The 25,563-nt window shown below is 40.5% G+C and overlaps 1 protein-coding gene across 1 annotated transcript in view; it reads right to left on the bottom strand.

The window, feature by feature from the left end:
- Positions 1-5,374: 5,374 nt before the first annotated feature.
- The window catches only part of cpne7 (copine VII), a gene marked incomplete at both ends in the record, with an annotated part of 50,248 nt that continues 30,059 nt past the window's right edge, over positions 5,375-25,563 (bottom strand). Inside the window, 5 exons of the mRNA XM_084079794.1 lie at positions 5,375-5,527; positions 7,037-7,273; positions 9,699-9,832; positions 15,285-15,336; positions 16,572-16,626. Coding sequence (XP_083935920.1) covers positions 5,375-5,527; positions 7,037-7,273; positions 9,699-9,832; positions 15,285-15,336; positions 16,572-16,626 — 631 coding nt within the window. The remainder of the gene's footprint in view (positions 5,528-7,036; positions 7,274-9,698; positions 9,833-15,284; positions 15,337-16,571; positions 16,627-25,563) is intronic.

Below are 25,563 nucleotides of genomic sequence, written 5' to 3'. Positions count from 1 at the left end.
CAACCATGATTTGGCGCTCTCAACAATGGCTGTTAAATAAAAGGAGCTTACTGATGGAAGTGAAGAGTGCTCAACCCCTCTTTCTATGGTGTGGAGCCTCATCATCCATGACCGAGCCACTGTAGGGAAATACAGGCCTTAGCATTCCTCACACAATCCCGCTTCTCCTCCCCTTGCTCTTTAGACAGAAATGTAGAAATTAATAAAAAATATTGTTTGCTGATCTATTAATTATCTAGCCTGAAGAATCAATAATATTCAGGGTTTTATCAAAATTAATTAAGAAAACAGCGCTGGAGGCCCTGGGCGACATTTTCTCAACAAGCCCTATAATTCCTGTATGACAAAGAGTGAAAATAGCCACTTTACAAGCTCACAATGCGTTGCATTGCAACAACTTATGAGCTTGTAATTTGGCTATTTTTGAAATATTTTTTTAAGTTTAGACACTTTTAATTAAATTGTTAGTTTTCAAATTGTGATATTATCAAACATAATTATCAAATATATCACACTACATCCAAAAGGAAATGCATGTATTTATTTCAGTCTGACCAGAAGCAGGGATGACCAATATGCGCAGGAGGGATATCAAAAGCAGAGGCTTTTGATGTCCATGTAATATATCCTATGACATAACACAACTTAACTCTATTTTATGCTCTGCCATTTAATTGTTTCTTTAAAAGGTAGTTTATTATGGGAAAGTCATATCTGCATTCACAAGATTAAAATATCACAAAGACTGTCATACTGTAGATGTATGATGGGGTTTATTTAACTAAATGCAATATTGAGAATGTACTGTACATCACAAGAACAGAAGTTTGTGCAAATGCAGGCTTGCATATCAGCATATCATAGAATTCAAAAGAAATGGCTGTACAATAACAGTTTAACAACAAAAGTAGGCATGCAATGAATTCCCTTTAATGACGTAAAATGTTGTTAAAGTTATACTGTATCTGCAGATTGCAAATTAAGATCTGAAAACTCATTACAACTCATAGTGGATGGAGAAATGAGCAGACCAATGACTCACCAAGTTTCTCTTAATCCCAGGATGGCTGGGTAAACTTTTGTCTGCCTCCAATATGTTATTATTGTTTGTACCACTATAGAACAAATAATAAAATTAAGTTTCATAAAGACATTAATACCAATTTTGTCAATACCGTTCTTAGCCTACAACTCATAATGGAGACTTGTTCTCCACTGACCATTTATGTAAACCATGATACTGTGTAACACCTGTACCTGTACATGTTCACTCATAGCCTTGTGTCAAACCTGTACAACATGAAGCATTGAAAATCAAAAACATTGGGGCAGATCTATCAAGATATTAAAGTACCACACACCACTGTTACCTCATCTGTTACCATAACTTAATTTTGTTCAGGCAAACCCAGTGACAATGACATCAAATATTCACACAGCTCATTGTGGGGGTGTCTCAACTGAAAAAATATACTGAATTAATTAAATGTTCACACCAATTAAAAGCTAGTTATTTTTCAAATAATCGCTGTATAACATATTTCAAATCATCACTGTATATTTCTCCACACAAAAAAAATCCTAATTTGGAAATAGTGGATGCACTTTTTTTCTCCATCTGACAGGTGTTACTTAAAGGGCTATTTCACTTTAAAACAATTAGTGGGTAATTTTCATGTCTAGGCATTCCAGACTTTTTTTTATTTTTTTTTTAAAGTTGCTTGATTCAATATTTAGATATTTCATATTGATTTGATCAGATCATCAGAACATCCCTCAGAACATCACTCAGTAACTTTAAACTCATTAACTTTAAACTACCCCTCCTATATAAGCCCATTGAACTCCACATTAATCACGTTTGACTCAGTGAAAAAACACATCCCTGGTTCTGGTGACTGATATTGTCCTTCTAATGCACAAGGAGACCGTCATTTTTGGACTAGTTATTTAATTAAGTTAATATTTTCTGTAATGTACAGTAATGTTGCATCAAGTCCATTCATGAAATCCATGAAATTATGAACTGGAATGACATGATATACCCCTTTAACATGATGGAAAAAGGAACAACGGAGTTTCTGTTCAAAATTTGGCGGTCGGCCATTGAATCACTTATATACTGTAGATGTAGCAGTATCAATTCTACAGAGCAATAAACTGATGCAAGTGAGCTGGTGAATATCATTATCCAGCAAGATGTTCCATTGGTGACAAAGACCTGTGCCTGCGGGCACACAGAGTAAGGTATCACAGCTGAGCACACATAAGGAGTGAATCACCATGAGGCAGAACATTTTGCCTTCAGCAAGTCATTTTTTTTACCTCCAAGGAATAGAAATATTAGCTGGCGTCAGCTGTTACATTTACAGCAAGAATGTAAAAAAATAAAGGAAAAAGAACAATCGTTGAACAACATTATGTTGATTTCATATACACAATTATGGCACGCATAATATCAGGTCTGGTCTTGGTTCCATGCTGCAATTGAAGATTAATAATCCTCAAACTCTGTGACAAAATCTGTAACGTCTCTAAATAAGACATTGTGGTGTGCTGTGGTTAAAAAGCAGATCACATCACACATAAAATAATACATAATAAATAACCAATGTCAAAATGCTATGTGGACTATTTGCAAATGTTTTGCATTGATTTCCCACCATGTCACATGCAGTGCTGTGCTTCAGTTCTGAGATCAAAGTCTATCTGGGATCATTCAGGTAATTGAGTATGGCTCCAGATCTGGGCCTGCTGAATCGACCCCAGCTTGTGCTCCACAGTGACAGCGGGGAAAGGCTCTTCAAAGGAGTTCGGAAAGCAGCGTACGAATAGAAAGCGGTCTGCCCTGCATCTGGAGAAAGATGGCATAGTTCTGAGGAACAAACCAAAGTCCCTGTAATACATGAGAGCTAGCATAAAGTACAGAGAAGTAATGGCAGAAAGAGGCATCAGAGTCTTCAAGGCCTGGATAGTTTTTTGTCCCATTTACTATCACTGTGAAAGACAGCGTGGTTGGGTTCTGCTCAAATCGGTCTATTAGGTATAATTATGTATAACAAATCCTAAAGCTTCATTGTGCAATTTCTTTGATATTCACAAGGCCTGAAAATAACATTTTCCCAGATCTATTGGCACCTCGCCAGGGGCGGACTGGCCATTTGGCATACCGGGCATATGCCTGGTGGGCCACTGGGCCAGTGGGCTGCTGGGCCACCCAAAAATCCCGTTATAGGATTATTACGGTCATTTCCGGGTCGCGCGGCCCAATTATTAGTTACGTTAATGTTTGGGCTGGGGTGATTTCCAGCAGTGGCCTCAGTGCTGCTGCAGAGTTCATATGCAACCTGGGTGGTGGCCTATATGCTTTACATACATCCCCCCCAACCCCCCCCTTGTGACTCAACCTTTGTGAGCACATCGCGTTATATTAATCAACGTTGTATTCATCACCATTTCCACTGAAAGATGAGCATCTTTGAAACAGTAAAAAGAACATTTCTAAAGGTTATGTCTTCTTGAACAGGCCAACTTATGAATGTTAATGGAGTTGCAAATGAAATCATACAGCCAGATGGTGCATGCCAGATGTCTTTTTAACACCTTATAAAGTTTAGAAACAAAATAATGGCTGTGGGCTTTAGAAAGCGTCTCAAGTGTGAGATTAGTTATGACACATTCAAGTACACGTCCATTAACACATACGTTCAGTATTAGTACTTCCTTTGCTCTGCATTGTTTTTTGGGGTGCAGTCTCAGTCATAGACTGGCAATCTTTTTTGGGCCTCAATGAAAAAGATTAAATTAATTAAATACATTTAGACTATTACAGCGTGGCTCTGCAGGATTCTAGCCATCTATAATAGGGTTGGTCTGTGTATCCGGAGCTTAACTCACAAACTGCTGGACCAATCAGTGCCATACTATTCATGCTTAGGCAAACTTAGTACCTCAGCTATTTTTCCCCCACATGTTTTATACTTATACTGAAATATTTGACTTTAAAGTTAATGATAGAAGTCAATGGTGCTCTGATCAGGCTGAAATCTTGCCCAAATTTGGAGTCATACGTCCTACTGTAGATGTGTCCTAGATATGACTGACGTCACAGGCTGATCAGTGGCCAAACAAAGTCCGAGATCCACATGGGAGCGACGTTGTTCCAATGTGGAACATGGAACATAGATTATTATTATTTTATTTGTTTTTAGCAAACTACTTTGCAATGACTGTAGTTGCTGACTTCTAACTAACAATGATCTAATGTTGGATAACCTAAATTCGTCATAGGCATTAACCCTGTGTCACAACCATGAACATAAAACAGCCATGCTAGCACTATGCATTTGCTGAATTTTCCTTCATGCATAGCCTAGTTTAAGCTTGTGGAAATGCAAATCTCGTTATGGAATTGCCTGCTTTTGCATTGTTAAGCAGTACTGTTTGTTTAATATTGCCTGTGGGATTTTCAAATGAAACAAAAGCAAACTTAGACTTTTTAACAGTTTTTCTGGATCTGCAGTAGCCTATGCTTGATTTATCTTTTAAGATAAGATACAGTAAGATAAGATTAGAGAACACTGAATCCCCAAACCAAATATACAGCCAGGCCATGGTAAACTTATAAATGATCTTGTTTCACAAATTGTGGTCATAATGTTTCTATAAGTTCAACTGCAGTCTTTTGATAAAACTACTTTATGGTCATTATATATGTCTTAAAAGTGTGACATGAAGATAAATAGAACATATGGTAACAAAAGAACCATTTCCCACAATTTTTCCGATAACAAGCTATAAGGTAAGGTGCAACATTGAGCAAATAGTTAACCGCACAGAAAGCATCAGTCTCTAAAATTTGAATCCTGTTAGATGGCTTCTCCTTGTCAGCCACAAAGCCAGACAGAAAGGAGCAAAATAGACACTACAGATGATATCGGACAGAAGAAAGGCAGACTGAAGCATTGAACGGTCTTGGAAGGCATTGAGAAACAGTTGATGCGCCAAGTCGCAATGGCTGTGAAATCAAGTGAGCCTTCATTCTTGATGGATCAAACTGCGTGCCTGGCCTGCATGCATCGTCAAATAGCAGGACATTCGACCACTCATGCTGTTCAACCAGTAGGATTATCATAACACACAGTCGGACAGAAGGAGTGGATCCAATCTGAGCACAATAAAACATCCCAAAGGTTCTAGTTTTTTGTCTTTGTGTAAACACCTTGTGAAGAGTGAGAATTGAATAAAATGAATGACAACACTTGTACAGTATAAAGAATTCTTCTTCTTGTCCAAAACAACAAGTTATACATTTCCTCTCCATCTCTCTGATGGACTTGATTGTGGTTACACCCTGGTACCCAATACAGAGTTTCTATTCTGTTGGGGTGTTGGCATTTGGGGTGAGGGTGGGTGTGGGCAAGTCAGTTATAGGACACATAGGAGGAATGGCCTTGTGGATGTAGTACTCCACCACCTGCTTGGGTACCTCCGCCAGGACACATTTGGCCAGGGCAGCGGGTGACGCCTGAGACAGAGACAGAGAAGAGCTTAACTTCATACCATAGAACATCGAGCTGGCAGTGACATACCAAAGCCTATACCGCTTGTGCTATAACCACGTCCCGCTTCTGTGACGAACGCGGAACTGCCTCTCGTCTACCAAAAACCACGCCCCACTTCTGTGATGCACGTGGAACTGCCTCTAGCCTACAAAAACAGAGTTATGTACTGATAGGCATATAATCGTAAATCATGTTTTGGGGTGAGGGTTTGCCCCAACTGCCACTAAAAGTGGCTACTGGCCAATCACAGCACGTCCTTGCACAAGCGGTATAGGCTTTGGGATGATGCAGCTGGCATTAGACATAATAGGACAAGAGTATTCTTTTTTTGTGTGTGTTTTTGTGTGTGTGTGTGTGTGTGTGTGTGTGTGTGTGTGTGTGTGTGTGTGTGTGCGTGCGTGCGTGCGTGCGTGCGTGCGTGCGTGCGTGCGTGCGTGCGTGCGTGCGTGCGTGCGTGCGTGCGTGCGTGCGTGCGTGCGTGCGTGCGTGTGTGTGTATACATACATACATATACGCGTACATATGCGACGGTGGATGCAGTAGAAGTGGCCTTAAGCATTTGCATTTTTCATCATGACATTACACCACAGTCAGAAGCTATTGCTGAAAACAGCAAAATATTTGTTTGATTTAAATTGAGCTGCTTATGTATTCCAAAACAATGCACAGCCTAATTTGCAAGTGACTCAATCGACACTGAATTCTCTGGAGGGGCTAATCTTTATACTGTGAACTTGTCAGTGGATTGATGCATTTGTGCTGTTGTTGCATATTTGGAAATAAAGTTTATGTCAACAGCTTAACTCAAAAGTTGGTAAGACAAGATAAGACAGCAATATGAAAATGAAAATCTATTCCCATCAGGTAGGACAGAGGTCTTTATTCTAAAATAGTATGGTACCATCTCCATGGGTCATCATCCACTGATTTCCATGCAGTTAATATTCTGAACAGCCCGTGCTCCAGGACAAGCTGTCCATAGCACTGGCAAGTCAAGCAGAAGCTTCTCTCTAACCACATCTGTTGTGAAAGCTATTATTGAAGGGCCAATGGATACCATTCTGAAAGATTTAACTAATTTGCCAGTTTCAGAGTGAAATTGCCAATGAGCAGTGTGTGCATATGATCCATACAGTGCATGTAACCTGTTTATTTGCCATTGTTTCATCGCGTGTGGACGTTATCTAAACCTACATTTACACAATGTTGGTTTTAACTGCACACTGGTTTTAAATACCTGACAGGAATATGCCGTGTTTTATGAAGTCCACATGGGGGTGGGGGTACCTCAAGCTTGCCCTGCTGAAGAGGGCAGTTTTCAGACTGCGGTGGAAGATGGGAAGTGACAGTGTGGTCCTGACTGATGGAAGGAGGTCATTCCACAGCTTGGGAGCCCAGTGAATGTGATAATGATGGTGGTGGTGTGGAGGTGTGACTCAAGTGTGAGTGAGGAAGAAAGAGAGAACACTCACTGTTTTGAAGTCTCTGAAGGGCACAAACTGCACTATGTCCCTGAGGACCGGCTCTCCCTTCGGTGAACGTAAGACTCCATCATCGCCATCCAAAATCTGCATATCTGTGAAGTCAGCGTTCCCCACACCAACAATGATGATAGACAGAGGCTGGTAGGAGGCACGTACGATAGCTTCACGTGTGTCTGCCATGTCTGTCACCACGCCGTCCGTGAGGATTAGCAGTATATGGTATCGCTGGGAGGGGACAAGAGTATTTTACAGTATCATGTCATATTGTTGTCATCAGTGTGTGGTGATAAACATATCAGTGTACTTCCAGGTGCATCTATGTCAAATGATTGATTCAGTTGAGCTCATTCAGCTCCATTCAGGCCAAGTTGTTGGGCGTGATTATTGATTAAACACTTTTTTGATCGATGCAAATGTAAAATGAGTAGCAATATTTCAATGAGGAGTACATCTGTTGACTGGCTCAACAGTTAAACTTGTATTGCAATCACTAGTTTTCTCTAGTCTTGATTATTGCCCAACAATATGGTCCAGTGCTTCAAAAAAGGATTTGGACAAACTTCAGCTCACTCAGAACAGGGCAGCACGCCTCACTCTACGCTGCTCTGGGAGGAGTAGTGTTGAGTGGACGCATGCTGCTCTGTCTTGGATGAGAGTGGATCAAAGGTTGGCTTGTAGCCTTGTGACATTTCTGTTTAACATCTGTCATACTGGTAAACCTGCACATTTGTTGTTACAGATACAACCCACCAATACTAGCCATTAATGATGCGCGGGTCGGGTTTTTTCATGACCCGCCCCCGCTGCCCCGCCTAGTGGTTAGAGGGGCGGCCTTGATACCGGAAGGTCCCTAGTTCGATTCCCCAATTCATCACATCGATCATGAATCACCGCTGAATAGCCCTTGAGCAAGGCTTCCATGCAGGGTCCGGCTGGAAACAAGTTTCGTACTTAGTCCGACACCCTGGGTAAACAACAAACTTTGCTTTGCTTTGCCACGCCACGGAACCCAACCCGCCTCAACCCGCCCCGCAAACCCATATATAAATCTATGGCTCAACACGCCCCGCGACCCGCGGGCCGGGTTGAGCCCCGCGGGTCGTACCTATAATTCTGTAAAATCATGGTTAGAAAATAATCCCCAAGTGTATTCAAACAGTTTTATTGTTATTATTCTTATTCTTATTAGGAATAAAGACAAAACAAGAGCATGTGATTTAAAAAATAATAATTTGCGTGTGAGAGCGGCTGACCCGCTCACCCGCAGCCCGCATAATTGCCTCTGAAATTCTGACTTGACCCACCCGCGCCGCGGGTTGACCCGCGGGTCCCGCGGGTTACGGGTCAACCCGCGCATCACTACTAGCCATGGCTATGCCACCAGACAGGCTATGGGTGGTCACTTTACTCCGCCTTTAATACCAAAAACGAATGTGCTTAAGAGAGCGGTAATGTATAGAGTAGGAACACCTTGGAATGGGCTCCCGCCACATATACTGTAATAAGGATGGACAATAAATCAAGCTTCAAAAAGAAATTGAAGGAAAGTTATGTTGAAGTTAGCTTGTTTAATGTTTGAACTATAAGTAATTGGATATATCATTTTTTGTTTGTAGTTTCTTCATTTGTAAAGACATTCATTTCTGAAGACATTCAATCATTTTAGTTTTGTTTAGTTTTGTTTTAACTATGTAATGGTAGAATTCCGTTGTATTATGTTTTAATTGGATTGTGAAGTGTGAATGATTGGACCCCAGGAAGAGTAGTCTTCCCTGTGGTGAGGACTAATGGGGATCCGTAGTGAACAATAAACAATAAATAAACAACAATCTCCTTCACTTTCACAGTTTTCACTATGAATCAATGAAGCATTTTACACAGGGCCGGTTCTATCTTGTATGGATCCCTAGACGAATCCTCCCTCCAGTCCAGCTGGAGGGAGGTGTAAGCAACATAGCAGGTAGCTTGTGAGGCTCGAGAGCGAGTCGCTAGGCGAACACATTTCACCATTTTGCATTTCAGAAAAAAAGAAAAGAAAAATAAAACTTTTTGTCTCCTGGGTGCAATTTTCACACCCCCCTGGGATGTCGATTGAAATTTAAAACACGCTCAATCACCATAATAAAAAGTCTAATTCAGTGAATATGAATACAGGGTCAACAGAGATATTTATATGACTAATTCTCACATCAAAAAGGACTAATGAATTTGCTGATCAAAGGAAGAGCTGACAGCAATGACGTTCGAGGGCCATGTGCGTATGAGAAGCATTTAAAATGCAATGTCCACACCGCCAGAAGGAAAGACAGAAATTACATGGAGGGAAATTAAATACTACATATGAGTCAATCCAAGCCTATTAGCCTCTGTTCAATTTAAACTGAGTTCCATTGAAGGATTTCAGAGGTGCTCATGTGGAACCAGCTTAAAACATGAGAAAGTATAAGAGAATTATAATCACTAATTAAATATTTCCAGCCACAGATTAACGAATAAGGGATTGTTCTATAATGTTTTCATTCCTTTTGTTTCCTGTGGGGTATGATAATTATAAACACTGAGATGAAGCAGAGGTTGCTCAACCAGGAAACTCACCGGTGGAAACAGCAGCAAACCTACATCTCTCTATTAATAGTATAACGGGACTCACAGAGGCATCGTTAATGGTCCCATCCCCTGCTGCCAGCTTAGCTATCCTGCTGATGATGGGAGACACATTGGTGGGGCCGTACAGTTGGATCTTGGGAAGGCAATTCTGGTAAGCCTCAACCACTCCTTGGATCTCTGATGAAAGAGAACATGGAGGATAAAGTTCACAAACCGTGTTAAAAAAAACTTAAAACACGACACGTCACTGAGCAAATGAGCAAATCTGAAAACGTTTTCATTTCAGAAAACGTAAAGGGTAGGTACAAAGTGTCATTGTCAATTTGACATCTTTGATGTTACAGGATAACAAGATGAAGAAGCATAGTCGGTGTTGCCTTCGAAGTAAAAACGTTGCTTTATAAATACAGAATCATTTTGGAGTATTTGTGCAATAAATCATGTAACTATTTGGGTGTATGGAACTACCTGCTCAGGGTACCACTGAAATAAAAAATGTTTGTTGACAGTACAGTATGGAGTCTTTTTTGCCGACTTAGTATACAGTAGGGGTGGGACGATATGGGTATCTCACGATACGATATCTGTGGCGATATTAGGCCCTCGATAACAATAATATCACGATATTCGATTTATTGCGATATCACAATATATTGCATGAAATTTCACCAACAATATATCACGATAGTCCTTGTATTCAATTCATAAACACATAAAATAGCACCAAACAGTTAAAATCATCATTACACAAATACAGAGTCGGAAAAACAACGTATCACAAACTAAAAAGAAATATCTTTATATAGATTTTTTTCGTCAGTATATCGATTATTTATCGCGGGAGAAAGTATCGCGATATATCGCGATATCGATATATCGTCCCACCCCTAGTATACAGGTAGCAGACAGTGTTTGCCATCATAGTACACTATGGCTGAGAACTCAATACTATGATTTAATAATGTAATTTTCTTTCTGTAAATAATATTGTTTGTTTGCTTATATTCATGTTTATGTTTGATAATACCAGGGAAAATTTCTATTTGCGTTAAAGTTAAGTACATTTTGAAAGCCTACATGCAGAGGAGAGTTAAAAGCTGTCTGAAGACCACATCAAATGCAATCATTGGATCAATGTGTCAGGTTGCAACTTCAAGCCCCCTGGCTGAAATATCGTCACTGTGGGTTTTATAAATGTATCCAATGAAAAATATTAACAAGAGCTTGTGACTACACTTTTACAATTGGATGAATTAGAAAATATATATATATTTTCCATTTCCTGCACAGTAACGGTATCTGACAAGATTTCCAGCGACGATTTGCTGGCTTTTAGTGTGTTCAGCACTTGGCTAAAAGCACTCAAGATTGTATGTGCAAGCCGTGTACAGTATGTGTGACCTGCGGGAGCCAATTTCCAGAGGAAAGCTTGACATGACAAGCTCTTGAAGTACAGGTTGCCTTGGCTATACAGACATTTGCGCCAGGAGCCATCAAGCTCCACCACCAAGCCTCCATATGCTCTGTTCTGTTCTGTTCTGTTCTGATCTTGGATTAATGCATCCTGCTTGACTCTGGCACATTCGCACATGGCTACTGGGATGTACACTTCAGCACTATGACAGATACCTGTTATTGATAACGGCTGTGAACGTTTCAGTGTTGATACATTGTATATTTACTCATTAGATTCACTGTTCATACACTGTATTATCCATATACCCCATTTCCATATCAGTCAGTCTTATATCCATTCATAGGCGATGTATGTTCATATATTCATATGTTCATATTTACTGGTGATAGATTGTACATTACTAGAAATACTGCCGATGTGACAGATATTGAGATACTGTATGGCCAATTATGGAGATCTGTGTGTCTGTCAGTCCTTGTCCCATATGTCTCTCTCTCTCTCTCTCTCTCTCTCTCTCTCTCTCTCTCTCTCTCTCTCTCTCTCTCTCTCTCTCTCTCTCGCCACGAATCAAGAACAGTGCACACGCATTTCATTGAAGATGAAGCAGGGATCAACAGCTGTCCATTTCAGCGTTAGGTCTCGTAACGTGGTTAAACCAGGAATATGGAATTCACACACGGTCCGAACCCAAAAACAAATATCACCACTTGAATTTAAATTCTTTGATTGATTGATTGATTGATTGATTGATTGATTTAATACTTTATTTAGAAGTTTGCAGAAAAAAGTACATGAAAGTACAGTTTATGAGGAGTCAGGAGACTGTAGATTAAGATCACCACAAAAGATTATTCAACCTTCCCAAAGTTGCATCTAACAGATGCATGGACGCACTCCCGACATATAATTATGTCACTATATGACCATATATGGTGAGTACTAGTAGCCTATATTTTGATTCATTGCTGGCCAGATGAAGCAATCAACATTATGATTTGCGCAGACTCGACTGTTAGACTATTGCTCATTATTCTGAAGAACATGCTTTACCGTGAAACTAATGATGCAACAGCTTGTTGAAAAATCAAATCATTACGCACGCATCACGGACGCAACCTGCGCTGTAATTATTTCCTATATCTTGCTCCTTTACATTCAAATCGTTTTCAGTCCCAAATGTAATACTTTAACTGTTATTATTGGTTCCTTTTACGCACCTGCTTGTCATTCATGTATTAAAAACGGATTATGTCCGTTATTTTTTATCAGATGTCCGATAAATTGTAATCATTCTGGACATGGTGACCGGCAGTTTAAAATCCTAGCACTACCTCTGAATGGAGTATATAATATGGACATTACCGCGACTGACTGCCAGGGAGGAAAGTAAGTGCAACACTATTAGCTGGTTAGTAGTTTGCAGTGTTGCCAGATGGGAAATGTTCAATTATCTTACCGGAGGCTTAAAATTATCGTATTTGAAAGAAAACATTGTACACTGCCAAAAAAGATAAATCACAGGTGTAGTGTAAATATGTAATAATAATAAAAAATAGCGTATTTAGTGTAATAAACAACCTTGTTTGAGACTCCTGACAAAAAAAAAATCACTTTAATGCTGCGTGGGAGCAGGCAACTTCCTGTACCTTTCACAAATAAAAGCCTGAAACTAGACTGGAAAGACGTGACCGGTGTTTTTAATGCCTCCAAGTACGGATCTAGGGTCAGATTTAGCGCGGCCGTGGGGGAGGTGGGGGACGATTCGCCACCATTACATTGCACACGATGTCACACAGTTGACGCGCAATAACCCCATGTTTGCAACTACTTTAGCCTGCGTACTTCAGCGGGTATGGTCTAGTTTAGTAAATTCACACACTTTTTTGTGATATGGCGAAATTATCGTCCATTTGGGCATTTTTGGGAATTATTGATCGTATATCGTACAGAGGGTAAAATTATAGTACAAATACGATACTTATCGTACATCTGGCAACACTGGTAGTTTGGCATAGATTTTGAGGGCAAAATGTGGTGGAACTTGGAGAGGTGTTCTGGCATAACATGTCCCCCCCCCCGCCCCCCCTCTGTAATTATTATTACTTTTCATTCATTTTTTATTATTCTTATATCTTTACTATTACCAGTACTGTGCTTCATGCATAACACCTGAATTTTCCAACAGGGATCAATTAAGTTCTGTCTGTCTGTCTGTCTGTCTGTCTGTCTGTCTGTCTGTCTGTCTGTCTGTCTGTCTGTCTGTCTGTCTGTCTGTCTGTCTGTCTGTCACTATCTATCTATCTATCTATCTATCTATCTATCTATCTATCTATCTATCTATCTATCAATTTCTCTTAAGACACTTTAGATACATTTTGGATGACATGGCATTTCTTTTATGACAGAGTAGAGTGATATTTTTCACTTACAGAGCACTTTATTATATTGATATATGAATATATATATATATTAAACAAAATCACATTTTTTTTTACATATATATATATATATATATATATATATATACTGTACATACAACATTTTGTGTGTGACACCATACAAAATTTTGTGTGCGACACCATCATATGACTAAGTATAAAATAGTGTCTTCAGCCTAGTGCTGAACACATTGGCCCTCATTTATCAACACGGTGCAGACCAAATAATGGGCGTATGGCGAGATCACCGCAATTTTCGGCATTTATCAATATATCCTGACGTTGGATTCATCCTACCGTACGCTGAAATCTCACGTCTGGTCGATAGCAGTTGTTGACTTTGGCTGCGCCCGTTTATTCCATTGTAGACCTGCGGAGCAGCATTGTCTGACTGTCTGACAGGCATCTGGACACATAATCCAGTCCAAAATGTATCTACACTAATAAATAATCGCTGTGAAAATATATCATTTTATAAACTAATTTAAACAAACTGCTTTAACAGTCATTCGGTTAAGCTTGCAGATCTGGCTGCATTGGCCATTTGAAAATAGCAGATCTACAAGCTCACAACAGGTCGCATCGCAACGCGTTGTGAGCTTGTAGATCTGCTATTTTCAAAATATACGAGCGCTTCTGCGAGAGAATTTTCGGGAGTCCCGACCATCTTTTCATGGACAGTGAGGTCTACAAACTTACAGTAGCTTGTCCTATGTTATGGAGTTAGATGTCATAGAGAGTTATGTAGGCTACACAACCTGGCTGGGTTAAGGATATAAACCCGACGCTCCAATATTAACGTGGCGGCAAGGGATCACTGCATTCCGCCTTAGTCTCATGACTGCTTTATTTAGTGTAACTCGAACACGCACTGCTCGGTATGGGTTAAATAAATGGGTATACAAACGTATTCCATTCATGGCGATGTGATTGGTAACATAATATGTCATTCATGTAGGCTACAAGCCTGCCTATGTACAGTAACAACAAAGATTGTACCGCTACGCTACGGATTACATGAAAGACAAAGTTGGGCGGGCTTGTGTGTGTGTGTGTGTGTGTGTGTGTGTGTGTGTGTGTGTGTGTGTGTGTGTGTGTGTGTGTGTGTGTGTGTGTGTGTGTGTGTGTGTGTGTGTGTGTGTGTGTGTGTGTGTGTGTGTGTGAGAGAGAGAGAGAGAGAGAGAGAGAGGGGCGTGTGCGTGTGTGGCGAGGCGAGGCAAGCGGGGGAAACTCTTTTTTATTGGCTTTTCATGCATTTTTTGGGTCGTATTCTGGTTCTTCATGTCGTGAAGTCGGGCCATTTTGTGAATATTTAAGGGCCTGTTATTTAAATGACGCTCGTTTTCAGACGTGAGATTTATCAACGCTCTGACCTGATGTAAGCTAGGATCGGCTGTATAGGATCCTTTGATAAATGTGACTTCGACGTTGGTGTACGTCCGAATATATGGAAAAATGTAAGCCATTTTTTACGCTCCGTTGATAAATGAGGGCCACTGAGACCAAGCCAGCTGTGCCTTCTCCAAGAGCTTTTCAAGCCTTGTCCAAAGACAGTGGGCTTTACAACATACAGGGCTTTAACTTGCACAGTATTTATCAGAATGCAAGTATGGGGAGACATCTTTGAATATTTAAGTAAAGTAGATAGGGATCCGTTGTGTGCCAAGTTAATGAAATCACTGAATTGTAGTACAGTATGTCCTTGACATGAATAAACTATTGCACATGAATAAAAGTGAATTCACATGTATATCCATAAAGAGAAGTCACTCACCTTCACATTCATCATCCTCTGTGTTGAAATTAATAGCAAAGTCATGAGACACCTGTGGGTGGACAAATACAAATGATCAGATTCTGCTATGCTGAATATAGGCACTAATGTTACTAATGTCACTAATGTCACTAATGTTTCTGGGCTCTTTGACACTTGTTTTGAATGCACTTTTTGCCTTTCTAAAGTTCACAGCAGCCTTCAAACTGTACCATTAAGGTCTTTCATCACACCGTGATGAATTTGGATTGATTATTGAACACATTGAATTGATTATTCACATACAGTATTACAAGGCTAGAAAGTCTAACTTTGCACTACCTCTCACCACCTTTAAATACAACAGTGCTTTGTAGATGAGAAATATGGCTTTTCATGTTGGCTTTCAATCTTCGATATGTCGGGGCCCTTTGAACATCCACAAAGGGCTAACATTCATTAACCTATATGTTGAATATGCAACACTTGGTTAGCATAAATAATTGGCTGTCACCCCATTGCTCAGAATAAGGCAACGGTAATTTCACTCCATGGCAATCACTGCCAAAGTTAATGTTATGCAATTAATTATTGAATGCATTATTATCAATTGCCCCTTCAGTTAGCAACCACCTTCTATGCTATTACAGCGGTTAGAGTTAATGGAAGGTATCTAAGCAGACAGAATGTCATCACAATGTAGAGGGATTGTGTGTGCGTGCGTGCGTGCGTGCGTGCGTGCGTGCGTGCGTGCGTGCGTGCGTTTTCAATGTCCAATTTTCTTAAACAAACACTATTGCCTTTACCTCATGAATTCTTATGACTACTGGCTATCAACATGTGAAGCCAATATTGTAATTTCCTCACAAAACGTTATTTCTCCAAGGCAGTGTGATATTTAAATAGACGGCGTGTATGAATATAAATAAACTCAATTAGGAGTTTTAAATGTTACATTTTGACAGAATGACATATTGTGTCAGTAAATAGGTCACGCAAATCAGCTATCCCAACATGCATGGTCCCAGGGCACTGGAAAATACCAGCGCTAGATTCAAGATTTTTATGTTATCTTATACTGTATATGTATATGACTACACAAGAGTACAATTCTTTGGTTTAGGTTCCTCAACTGTGTAGCAGCAGTAATAACAACACATACATTATAATCAATAGCACACTATGAGGTGCTTGAAGGTGCTGTGTACATGGTTCATAATTCTAAAATATAAAAATGTGAGCGTACTGCGCAGTATGTGTGTATACATGAATATGAATGAACTAATAGTTATCCAATATAACACATACCTCATAATTGGGAGGAATTCTGGCACCAAATCCCAAAGCCGAAAATCTCTTGTCACTGAAATGTAAATAAATTAAGCAGTCATATGGTACAGTCGCTGTAGTTAACACTTTTCCCACTGATCAAATGGAAACTATTGATGAGAATACTCATCTATTGACTTTTCCTAGGCCGACTCCCTTGCTTTTTCAAGCTTGTTAATGATTCATTAAAATGTGCTGAAACACTCACCGCATTACAATTTTAAATTTGCTTCACTCTCCCTGAAGCCATTATTTGCACCTGTGTATGGAGATTCTTGTGCTATTTTTAATTTTGTGATTTAACGTAACATTGCCCCTCTGATTAGCTGATATTACAGTTGTTTATGTTATGCCATATCCTTTGTGGTGCTGCGGTTTTGCAAGCAACGATGGAAGGAAGGCGAGTGGGGGAGGTGTGGATGTACGGCCCAAAGATCAAAGCACTGCATGCGGAAAGCAGTGTACATACTGTACATTCTGGTCATACAGCTCACAGTGAGCTCAAGGAGAAGAATGGGAGTTGAACACAGTAAAAATGCAATTTGAAATTACCTTGATGTCAGCATATTAAGATGACTGTGTATTTTGTCTTTTTGGCATGCATCATACTTTTGCCAATCTACAGTTGAATAAAGAATTAGCAACCAGCAATATCTATGGATATTCATGACTGTTAACAAACTCATATCATATGACTGTTATCAAACAAACAAAAAAATCAACCAGATGTTTTATAATGTAATGTAATGTATTTCAAACTACAATACATCTACTGTATTTTACAACATCAGTGCAGTTTTGACAAAAATGTATATCATCCAACTTGCATGTATGTTGTTACATTCTGTATATCAGTGGTTCTCAAAGGGGGTCCAGGGACCCCCAGGGGTCCTTGAGGGGGTTCCAGGGGGTCCCCAACAGTTTTACCACTTAAAATCTACAATACATAGCCAATCTACAAGCTCACAACGGGCTTGTAGATCTGTTATTAAAAAAAAAAAAAAACTTGAACAAAATAAAAAAAACTTTAAATAATTTTCAAACATTTTAGCAATATAAATCTTGTATGGGAGTCCCTGCACAAAATATTTTCAGATGGGGGTCTGCGGCCAAATACATATTCATTTGGTGGTCATTGACAAGAAAAGGTTTGAGATCCACTGCTGTACGATATATGACCATCAACCGAACAGTGCGTTCATGCTCTGCCAATGGTCACATGAGCTGGGGCATCTATCCTATCTAATAGAGGAGAAAGTATGTAAACTAAAGAAGAGCAAAACAAGATATGACACAGTCATATTATACCAGGTTGCTCTCTCCAGCGTCATAGAGTTATGAGCATGTGCACAAATGGGAAATGCACACGCAGTAGCATTTTAAGTGCATTCTCAGATTTGACCACCAGCCTTGACCGCTTCACTATTCTACCGTGGTCCTGGGAGCTTGGGCTGAACACAGTATTGTGGGTCGTCTTTAGATCCCATATTCTGAGAGGACATTGAGCTCTCATTTGCTAAATGACCAGTCAATGAGGAAAAAGTCACGCAAAAGTCACGCAAAAGGACCAGCCTAAATGAGGAAAAAGTGTATACTAGCGAGTGTATATAGACCAGGTTTGGCAACCTGGTAAAAACAACAACCATAAAACATGCCCTCACCAATTACTGCTCTGAAAGCAAAGAAACAGGTGTGTTTTCTTTCCATGTGAATGTCCCTATCTGTCATGGTGTGTGTAATGATCTTTGGCTCTGTGTTTATGATGCACTAGGTATAATGTCATTGGTTGTGTAATACACTTGTACAGCAGCGCTGTGTGCAGAAATAATTTTCCCCATAGGGACAGTAAAAGTCTATAGTATTTTATCTTATGGTAGCATACAGTATCTTAACAAAGCAGTGGGGATTTGGAAGAAGACACAAGTAAGACCTAGAAAAGGAATTCATGTATTCACCTTATTCTTCGCCCTTCTCCGGGCGGCGCCACTGCCCTTTTCTGCTTCATTCAATATCTGTCCACTTCCTCCCTAGTAGGCTACAGGTGTAATGCAGGTAATCAGTGTGTTGCCATATTTTGCAAGAGAAACAAGCGGCCAGGTCTATGCAACGCTGCTGGCAAACAGAAAACCCCTTGATATGAGGCTTCCCACCCCCCCTACTCCCCTACCTTTCTACCTACTTCCTGGGCATGGCCAGGAATAAGGTGAATACTTCTGAACAATTTGAAGATTTTTGGAAGGACAGCTTTCAGCACAAACTGAAGACCTGACCTGAGGCTGTTGGTCATGTCTACTTCACAGATTAAAAAAATAAATAAAGAAGGAGAAAAAAAAGAAAGAAAGGTGACAGTAGCAACTTAGTAGAAACGCAATCTACAGTATTATTTGTTTTAGCTCATTCTGCATTTGAATCTTTTCATGTATTTGCCACAGCATCCAACATCTCACAAAACAAGCAGCAGTATGTTCAATCAGGTCATTACGCTGATCTCTGTGAAGTTGGGACTGGTGTGGAATCTCATCTAAAAATGTGTTTGCTGGTTTAGCACTACCCAATTAGTCAAAGAGTGCTATAAAGTAATTAATTAAACCAGAGTATAACATACTGTACAAAATAAAGATCCCATAATGAGAGTTTTCTAAACAACACTTTGCATTTACAATCCATTTCTGCATGTATTACACCCGAATCTATGGCCCTGGTAACAAGGACGACGCTTTCCCTGCAGTCAGCTTTCTCTGATGAATCCCTCAAAACCAAGAAATGTATTCAGCTCTGATCAAACATATTTCAGAGCACAGTTTGATCAGTGATAAAAAGTTGATAACATAGAGAGCTTTGAATTATGAATTGTCTATGACTCTTAACACAAATCCTTTATTTGTTGTTATACTTTTGACAATTCGTCACACTAAAATGGACTTCTCCACTGCATATACGTGGTGGTTACTGGTTTTCTTCATTCATGGCCATCTATCTTTACAATTGAATTGTTACCTCTCGCCGCTCCATTCATTTCAACCTCTCGCCACCCACTCCATTCATTTCAACCTCTCGCCACTGACGCCACACCCACTCCATTCATTTGGACCTCTCGCCGCTGATGCCATAACCACACCATTGATTGGACTAAACAAAACAACTACATATCATATGTCACCACCACACTAGCCACAACGTGCGCGATGAATTTACGGGTGGCGTAGGGTACTTCTCATTGCTCACTACACATTTACCTCCTCGGAACATAATTCATTCTACTCACCACATTACGACCACAGCGGACGGGGAAACAATTTAGCACCGTTTACCATGAGCATCACCGAACGCTGACGGCCACAGCCGAAGCAACACGAAGCGGCGGCCATTGAAATCTCTGCATCGCCACAACAACAACAACAACAACAGACGCGCGTCCTTCGCTTCAACCCCCGCTCTTGCTTACCTTTTTGTTTGGTCACGTCTCTATCCCACCACACTCACGGTAATATGTCCATCATCTCTGTGCCATGCAAATCCCAAACAATACATTATTAGCTACCCGCGCCAGCCTCTAACAGTCACCCGAACCGACTCGGCAGTCAGTCGGGTTGCCAGTTAGGATGCCAGTTTGGAGAAAAACAAGCGCCAGAAACAAGCAAGGAGGTTCATGAAAAACCAAAAGCCACAGGGAGCAAGATGGTGGATCTATATGGGGTCTGAAGGAGTCCGCAATGTTTCGCGCGGCTCCCAAGACTCCCAGGGGGTCCCCCATGTATTTTTTATTATTATTATAATTTTTTAATTACTTAATACATACAGACAGAAGGACACGGAGGGTAGCCCCCCGAGACTCTAGTTGATCACAATTAGGGTGACCACCCGTCCCGAAATTCGCGGGATAGTCCCGAAATTGGACCCTCTGTCCCGCGTCCCGCACAAGCAGAGCAATGTCCCAAAAATCAAAGATATGAAAAAAAAATATATATATATATATATTTTTTTTTATAATAAATCGGTAAAATCAGGCAAAAATAAGAATTAAATAACATAACCCTAACCTAACCCTAATCTTAACCCTAAAACCGAAATAAAGAAACCAAAAACTGGAAAAAAAACCAACCCAATCCGCCCAGAACCGCGCAAAAAAATTGCACGCGCGCACGGGAGGTCCTCATGCACGCGCGCGCTGTGTCCCACTGCGCGGTGGTCACCCTAATCACAATAGAGAGGCTAATAATCTACTTTTATTCTCAACACCTTTTCCATTGGACTAATTCCTGGCTTGATCTAATTCATCTCATGAATGCTGAAGGTAGAGCTCTAATAGTCCATGTTTCCATGTATTTTCCCATGGGACTACACTTCCCTACTCTGAGGCTCTCTGTAAAAAGAGAAAACTAAACAGAAGAACAACAAAAGCATAGAAACACCAAGGGCACCATTGATAAAGCTACACTATTATTACACCCTGTTACAATGAGGCAATTTTCCAAATTAGGATGAATACGTTCCGGCATTTGTCAAAGTAAAGAAACCCATCGTTGAATTATCTTATGTTCTGCGAAGCAATTTGTAACTCTGCTTTCTTAATGTGCAAACAACAAAGATATTGTTATGATTATCATTCCAACAACACAGAGCAGGGCGTTTTTGCAAGCACAATATTGTTAAGATAACTAAAGGCATATTTTGTATAATTTTATCCTAGCAGACTGGACTTGCTTGTTCTCTTTTGTTTTACTAGTGCTTTAAATCTCTGATCCCATGTTGGCCATATGGGTTTTTACAGTGTGGCTGTTAATGGTAAATCCAGCTTCTAATGAATCCCATGGTGGATCCCCAGATTTCCCACAGAAAATGCTTAAAATAGCCTGCAGTAGCAGGGGAGATGAAGTTGAGCAAAAGTGAATAGTAATTCAATACATTATACATTTCCTTTGAGAGCAAATTAAAAATAATCAGTCAATCCATGCAGGGGCGACACTAAGCGCATATTATCTAACAGGCAGAACAGATTTAGGTCACCTAATTCACACACTATGATGTACAGTATCCAAGAATGTAATGCACCAGCTCAGCTGCAATCGCGGAATCGTTCTCACAGCTGTTATTTACCGGTCATTCACTCCTCATACATGTTTGTCATAACAACATGGCAGCCACATTACATCTTACTTTGAATGCAAAGAGATGAAGCTCAAAAACTGGGAACATTATACAGTATTCAAAAATACATATCATTATAAATAAGTTGGGCCATCTTTTATCCCTGAGCTCTTTTCCAAATATGGATTTAATGACTTCCTCTACCGCCTGAGGTTCGTGAGATACAGAACTTCCACTCAATGTGACGCATTCATCGTCGAAAAGAAGAGAGTGTACAAGCCTCCTGATCCAGCTAATAAGAGAGCCGTTGTTGCATGTGAATTTTGCAGTAAGGTGAATACACAGGAAAATATTGAGAATTAACCCCCAGGAATTCACAATGGAGCGGCCCATAGTTCCTCACTTCCTCATCAAAGGATGAGCCAGTGAGCTTCACTTGTGGGTTGTGCCCGATATAATATCCCTCTCAGCGGGACAAACAAGCCTCTGCCCACACAGACAAAAGGTACCCACTCAAGCTCCACAACGCACTGCCCCGTAAGGACTCTAGAATCCCACATCACCTGATATTCACTATACTGTAAGAGCTTTGCTTGCCCACGTTGGTACCTGAATAACAATCCCTGTTTATGAGGGGATGGCTGCCCACGCTCGCTGTAGCAGTTCACCCAGAGGCATGTTTGGATGTAAGAGGCGCTTGAGTGCCTACGTAAACTCCAAAAAGATGATGCAACTGCATGGGCCAGATACTATTTCTCAGTGTTTCTACTGTTATCTGTTGGAATCCTATAATTAGGCAGACACTGCCTGTAACGGGGATCTGCATAAATTACAAGTCCGACTGCTAATCCTCATTTGGTGTAGTTTCTACAGATGACAGGATCTTCTCTCAGAAAAGTACAACATTAAACTAATTAACATGACCAATTGACACACATGAGAATACTGTCCCAGATATTTATAAGAATCAGTGATGTTAAGAAATGTGTATGACTGCAAGACACAATAGCAAAAAATAGCAATGCAACACAGAATGAATTAATCTTCACTATTTAGAGAGTGAGAGGAATCTTAATTCACAGAAAAGGTGTGATCACAATAACACCTCTCTCTTCTCACATTGAAAGTTGCACCCTCCTCTGCTTTCAACTTTGACTCTACAGCCTACTGACATTTCTCAAGTCACATGACTCATTTCTGTTTGTGTGCCATTGTTAGCCCCTATCGCTGCATGTCCTTTTGGCAGCAGAGTTTGCGAGGGAACAGTTTATCATTGAATTAGTAAGATGAGAAGAAGATGTTAATTAACACTGAAAATCGCCAGTCTTTACACTCTCAAATTAACACCCATGATTTTACTGTGTATGGGCAATACAGGACAGAATACAATTGCTTTCACTGCTGCACCAGTGAGCTGAGACTATGAAATCTGTTGAGTGGATACACATGTTCTTTTCCCATATCTATGTGCCCTTTATCAAAGTGAGTGACCCCTGAACCAGGCAACATGGGTGTTATTTATAGTTGCCCTGTATCTTCCAGAGTCAATCTACTTCTTTATAAAGCTCTCAACAGAGTAGGACCGGTCTACTTCACAGACTCCCTCCTTTTTATATTCCTTAATTCAGATGCCATTAGATCCGACTGCAGGCTTACAAGATCTGAATGATGTTCATATAATTGGTCCTCAACAATGCTCATTATAACATGGCATAATTTCTACTCTGCGTCCCATTGGTGGGCTATCGACAATTCAGAAACCTGCCTACCAATGACATCACCGATGGGGATTCTACGTTCTATAGCCTATAGCCTTCTTTGAATGACCAAACCTGTCTACTGATGATGTAACTGGTATAGGCAGGTTTCTGAACTGTCCGCAGCCCTCGTCTGAGACACAGACCGAGTAGTCAAAAATGGCACCAAATGAGCATTAGTGAGGACTAATTACGAAAAAATGGACGTGGACCTTCAAGAATATTACTTGTAGTGAAAACTTGTGGTTGAATACATGGGAAACACAATCATCAACCACTAATTCCCTGACCTGGAGAGACTTTTGTTGGAAAAAACAGATGTGCTTCTTTATTACTCCCAAACAGAAGTCTAAACAAACTGGTAACCAGCTGGACAGCTGGAGAGAATGATACCATGGTTGATCATTCACATATATTTTGGTCTTGTCCTGTGATTCAACCTTTCTGGAAGGAAGTAGCAACACTTATTTAAATAATTCTGGGTATCAGTATCAGTACTACATTTGAATCCTTGTATCTTGGAGAAACCCCGGATGGACTCGCGAGCTATGTGAGTACACTGGAGTTGGGGACTGGAGTTGAGAGCATAGACTGTATAAAAGAGATGGACAAAGCCAGACCGCTGGTTTCTACAGACCGAAAATGAAGCCGATTGTTCAGGAATTTGAAATCCGCCATCTCTAATATAAGCCCAAAAGCAAAAATGTATGGAGTGTCAATCAAGAGCGGGGTAGCTTGTCAATCAAGAGCGGGGGCGGGGAATGAATGCTATTGGTTGTGTAGCTTGTCAATCAAATCATCCCGCCCTTCTTAGAGAGTAGCCTACTTTATCGTCAATTTTAGAATAAATGGGACCATAATTTAGCAAAACGCATATCATGATGATTGAAAGGAGACTTTAAACTAGCGACTGGAAGCATATACTGTAGAATTTATGACAATTTTTATGAAGGTAAGAAAATCTAGTCTAAAGTTTGTCAAAAACGTATCCGCTTGCGTTAAAATAAATTATTTCTGACACCTGCAGGGGCAAAACAGCGAAACTACAGGCCATTCATATGAACTGTCTCTTCCGTATTGGAGTCAATGTAAAAATCTCAAGCTGGCCCCTTGGTTGAGAGTTGGGGAAGTCCCGGCAAAGACGCGCTGTGTTTGGCCAGCAGTCACTTTGAGTGGCAGTTGGGACAAACGCTCTCCCCACAACATGATTTACGATTATGTGCCTGTCGGTACATAACTCGGATGGGGCTGAGTAGGCACAAGCGAACTTTGCAACGTTCGCGCACCGCGGTCCAAAACTATACTTTATCGGCGAAAAAGGTAGTCCGTGGTTGTTTGAAAAAACAGTGTCCTCTTCGGGAGTCGATCCCAAAATCCCAGGGAATGTGGGATGGAAGTCTAGTGATTAACGAGGCAAGCCACTGAGGCCAGTGCTGAAATGGGGCATTCGGGCTGTATTAGAATGTAACAACACCCGCCGTTCCCAACTCTTCTAATGTAGAGCGAAAGAAGCCCTGCCCAGTAGGGAAGCCTCGAGGTTTCCCATACTTCCATATGTCGCAATGGACTCAGTCAGGATGATTCCTATCTGCTTAAGATCCTACTTGCAGCAAGCAAAAAAGCTATCACAAAGAACTGGTTGCAGAAGAATTGTCTATAGGTCTAGTTGTCAATATTGTGGGACAGTTGCATCTTGTGTATTCTGTTTTGTTCTTGTTTTGTTGTTAATGCAAAGGCATTTGTTTGCTTCCTTTTATTCTATTGTATGGTTCCTGGCAGGCAGGCAGGCAGGCAGGCAGGCAGGCAGGCAGGCAGGCAGGCAGACAGACAGACAGACAGACAGACAGACAGACAGACAGACAGACAGACACCACCCACCACAACTTGAGGTTTATATTGAATATATTGATGTCACAAAAAGCGTGTGTAGATGAAGAGAATAGTTTGATTGTATAATTGCCTAATTTCAACACTTATCAAAAAAGATAACCTGATGAAGGTCTAACAGACCGAAATTAAATAGTTCAATTCAGTCAGCTCCACTACAAATCAGAGAGCAAATCTTTATGTAATTTCCTCTTGGTCTGATTCAGTGCTCCATTGTTTCTATTGCACCCCTGTTGGTG

Source organism: Gymnoscopelus microlampas (genome assembly GCF_963454915.1).
Source record: "Gymnoscopelus microlampas genome assembly, chromosome: 1".
Taxonomy (NCBI): Eukaryota; Metazoa; Chordata; class Actinopteri; order Myctophiformes; family Myctophidae; genus Gymnoscopelus; species Gymnoscopelus microlampas.
Note: the sequence above shows the minus strand (reverse complement) of the source record. Positions and strands in the feature narration are given on the sequence as shown.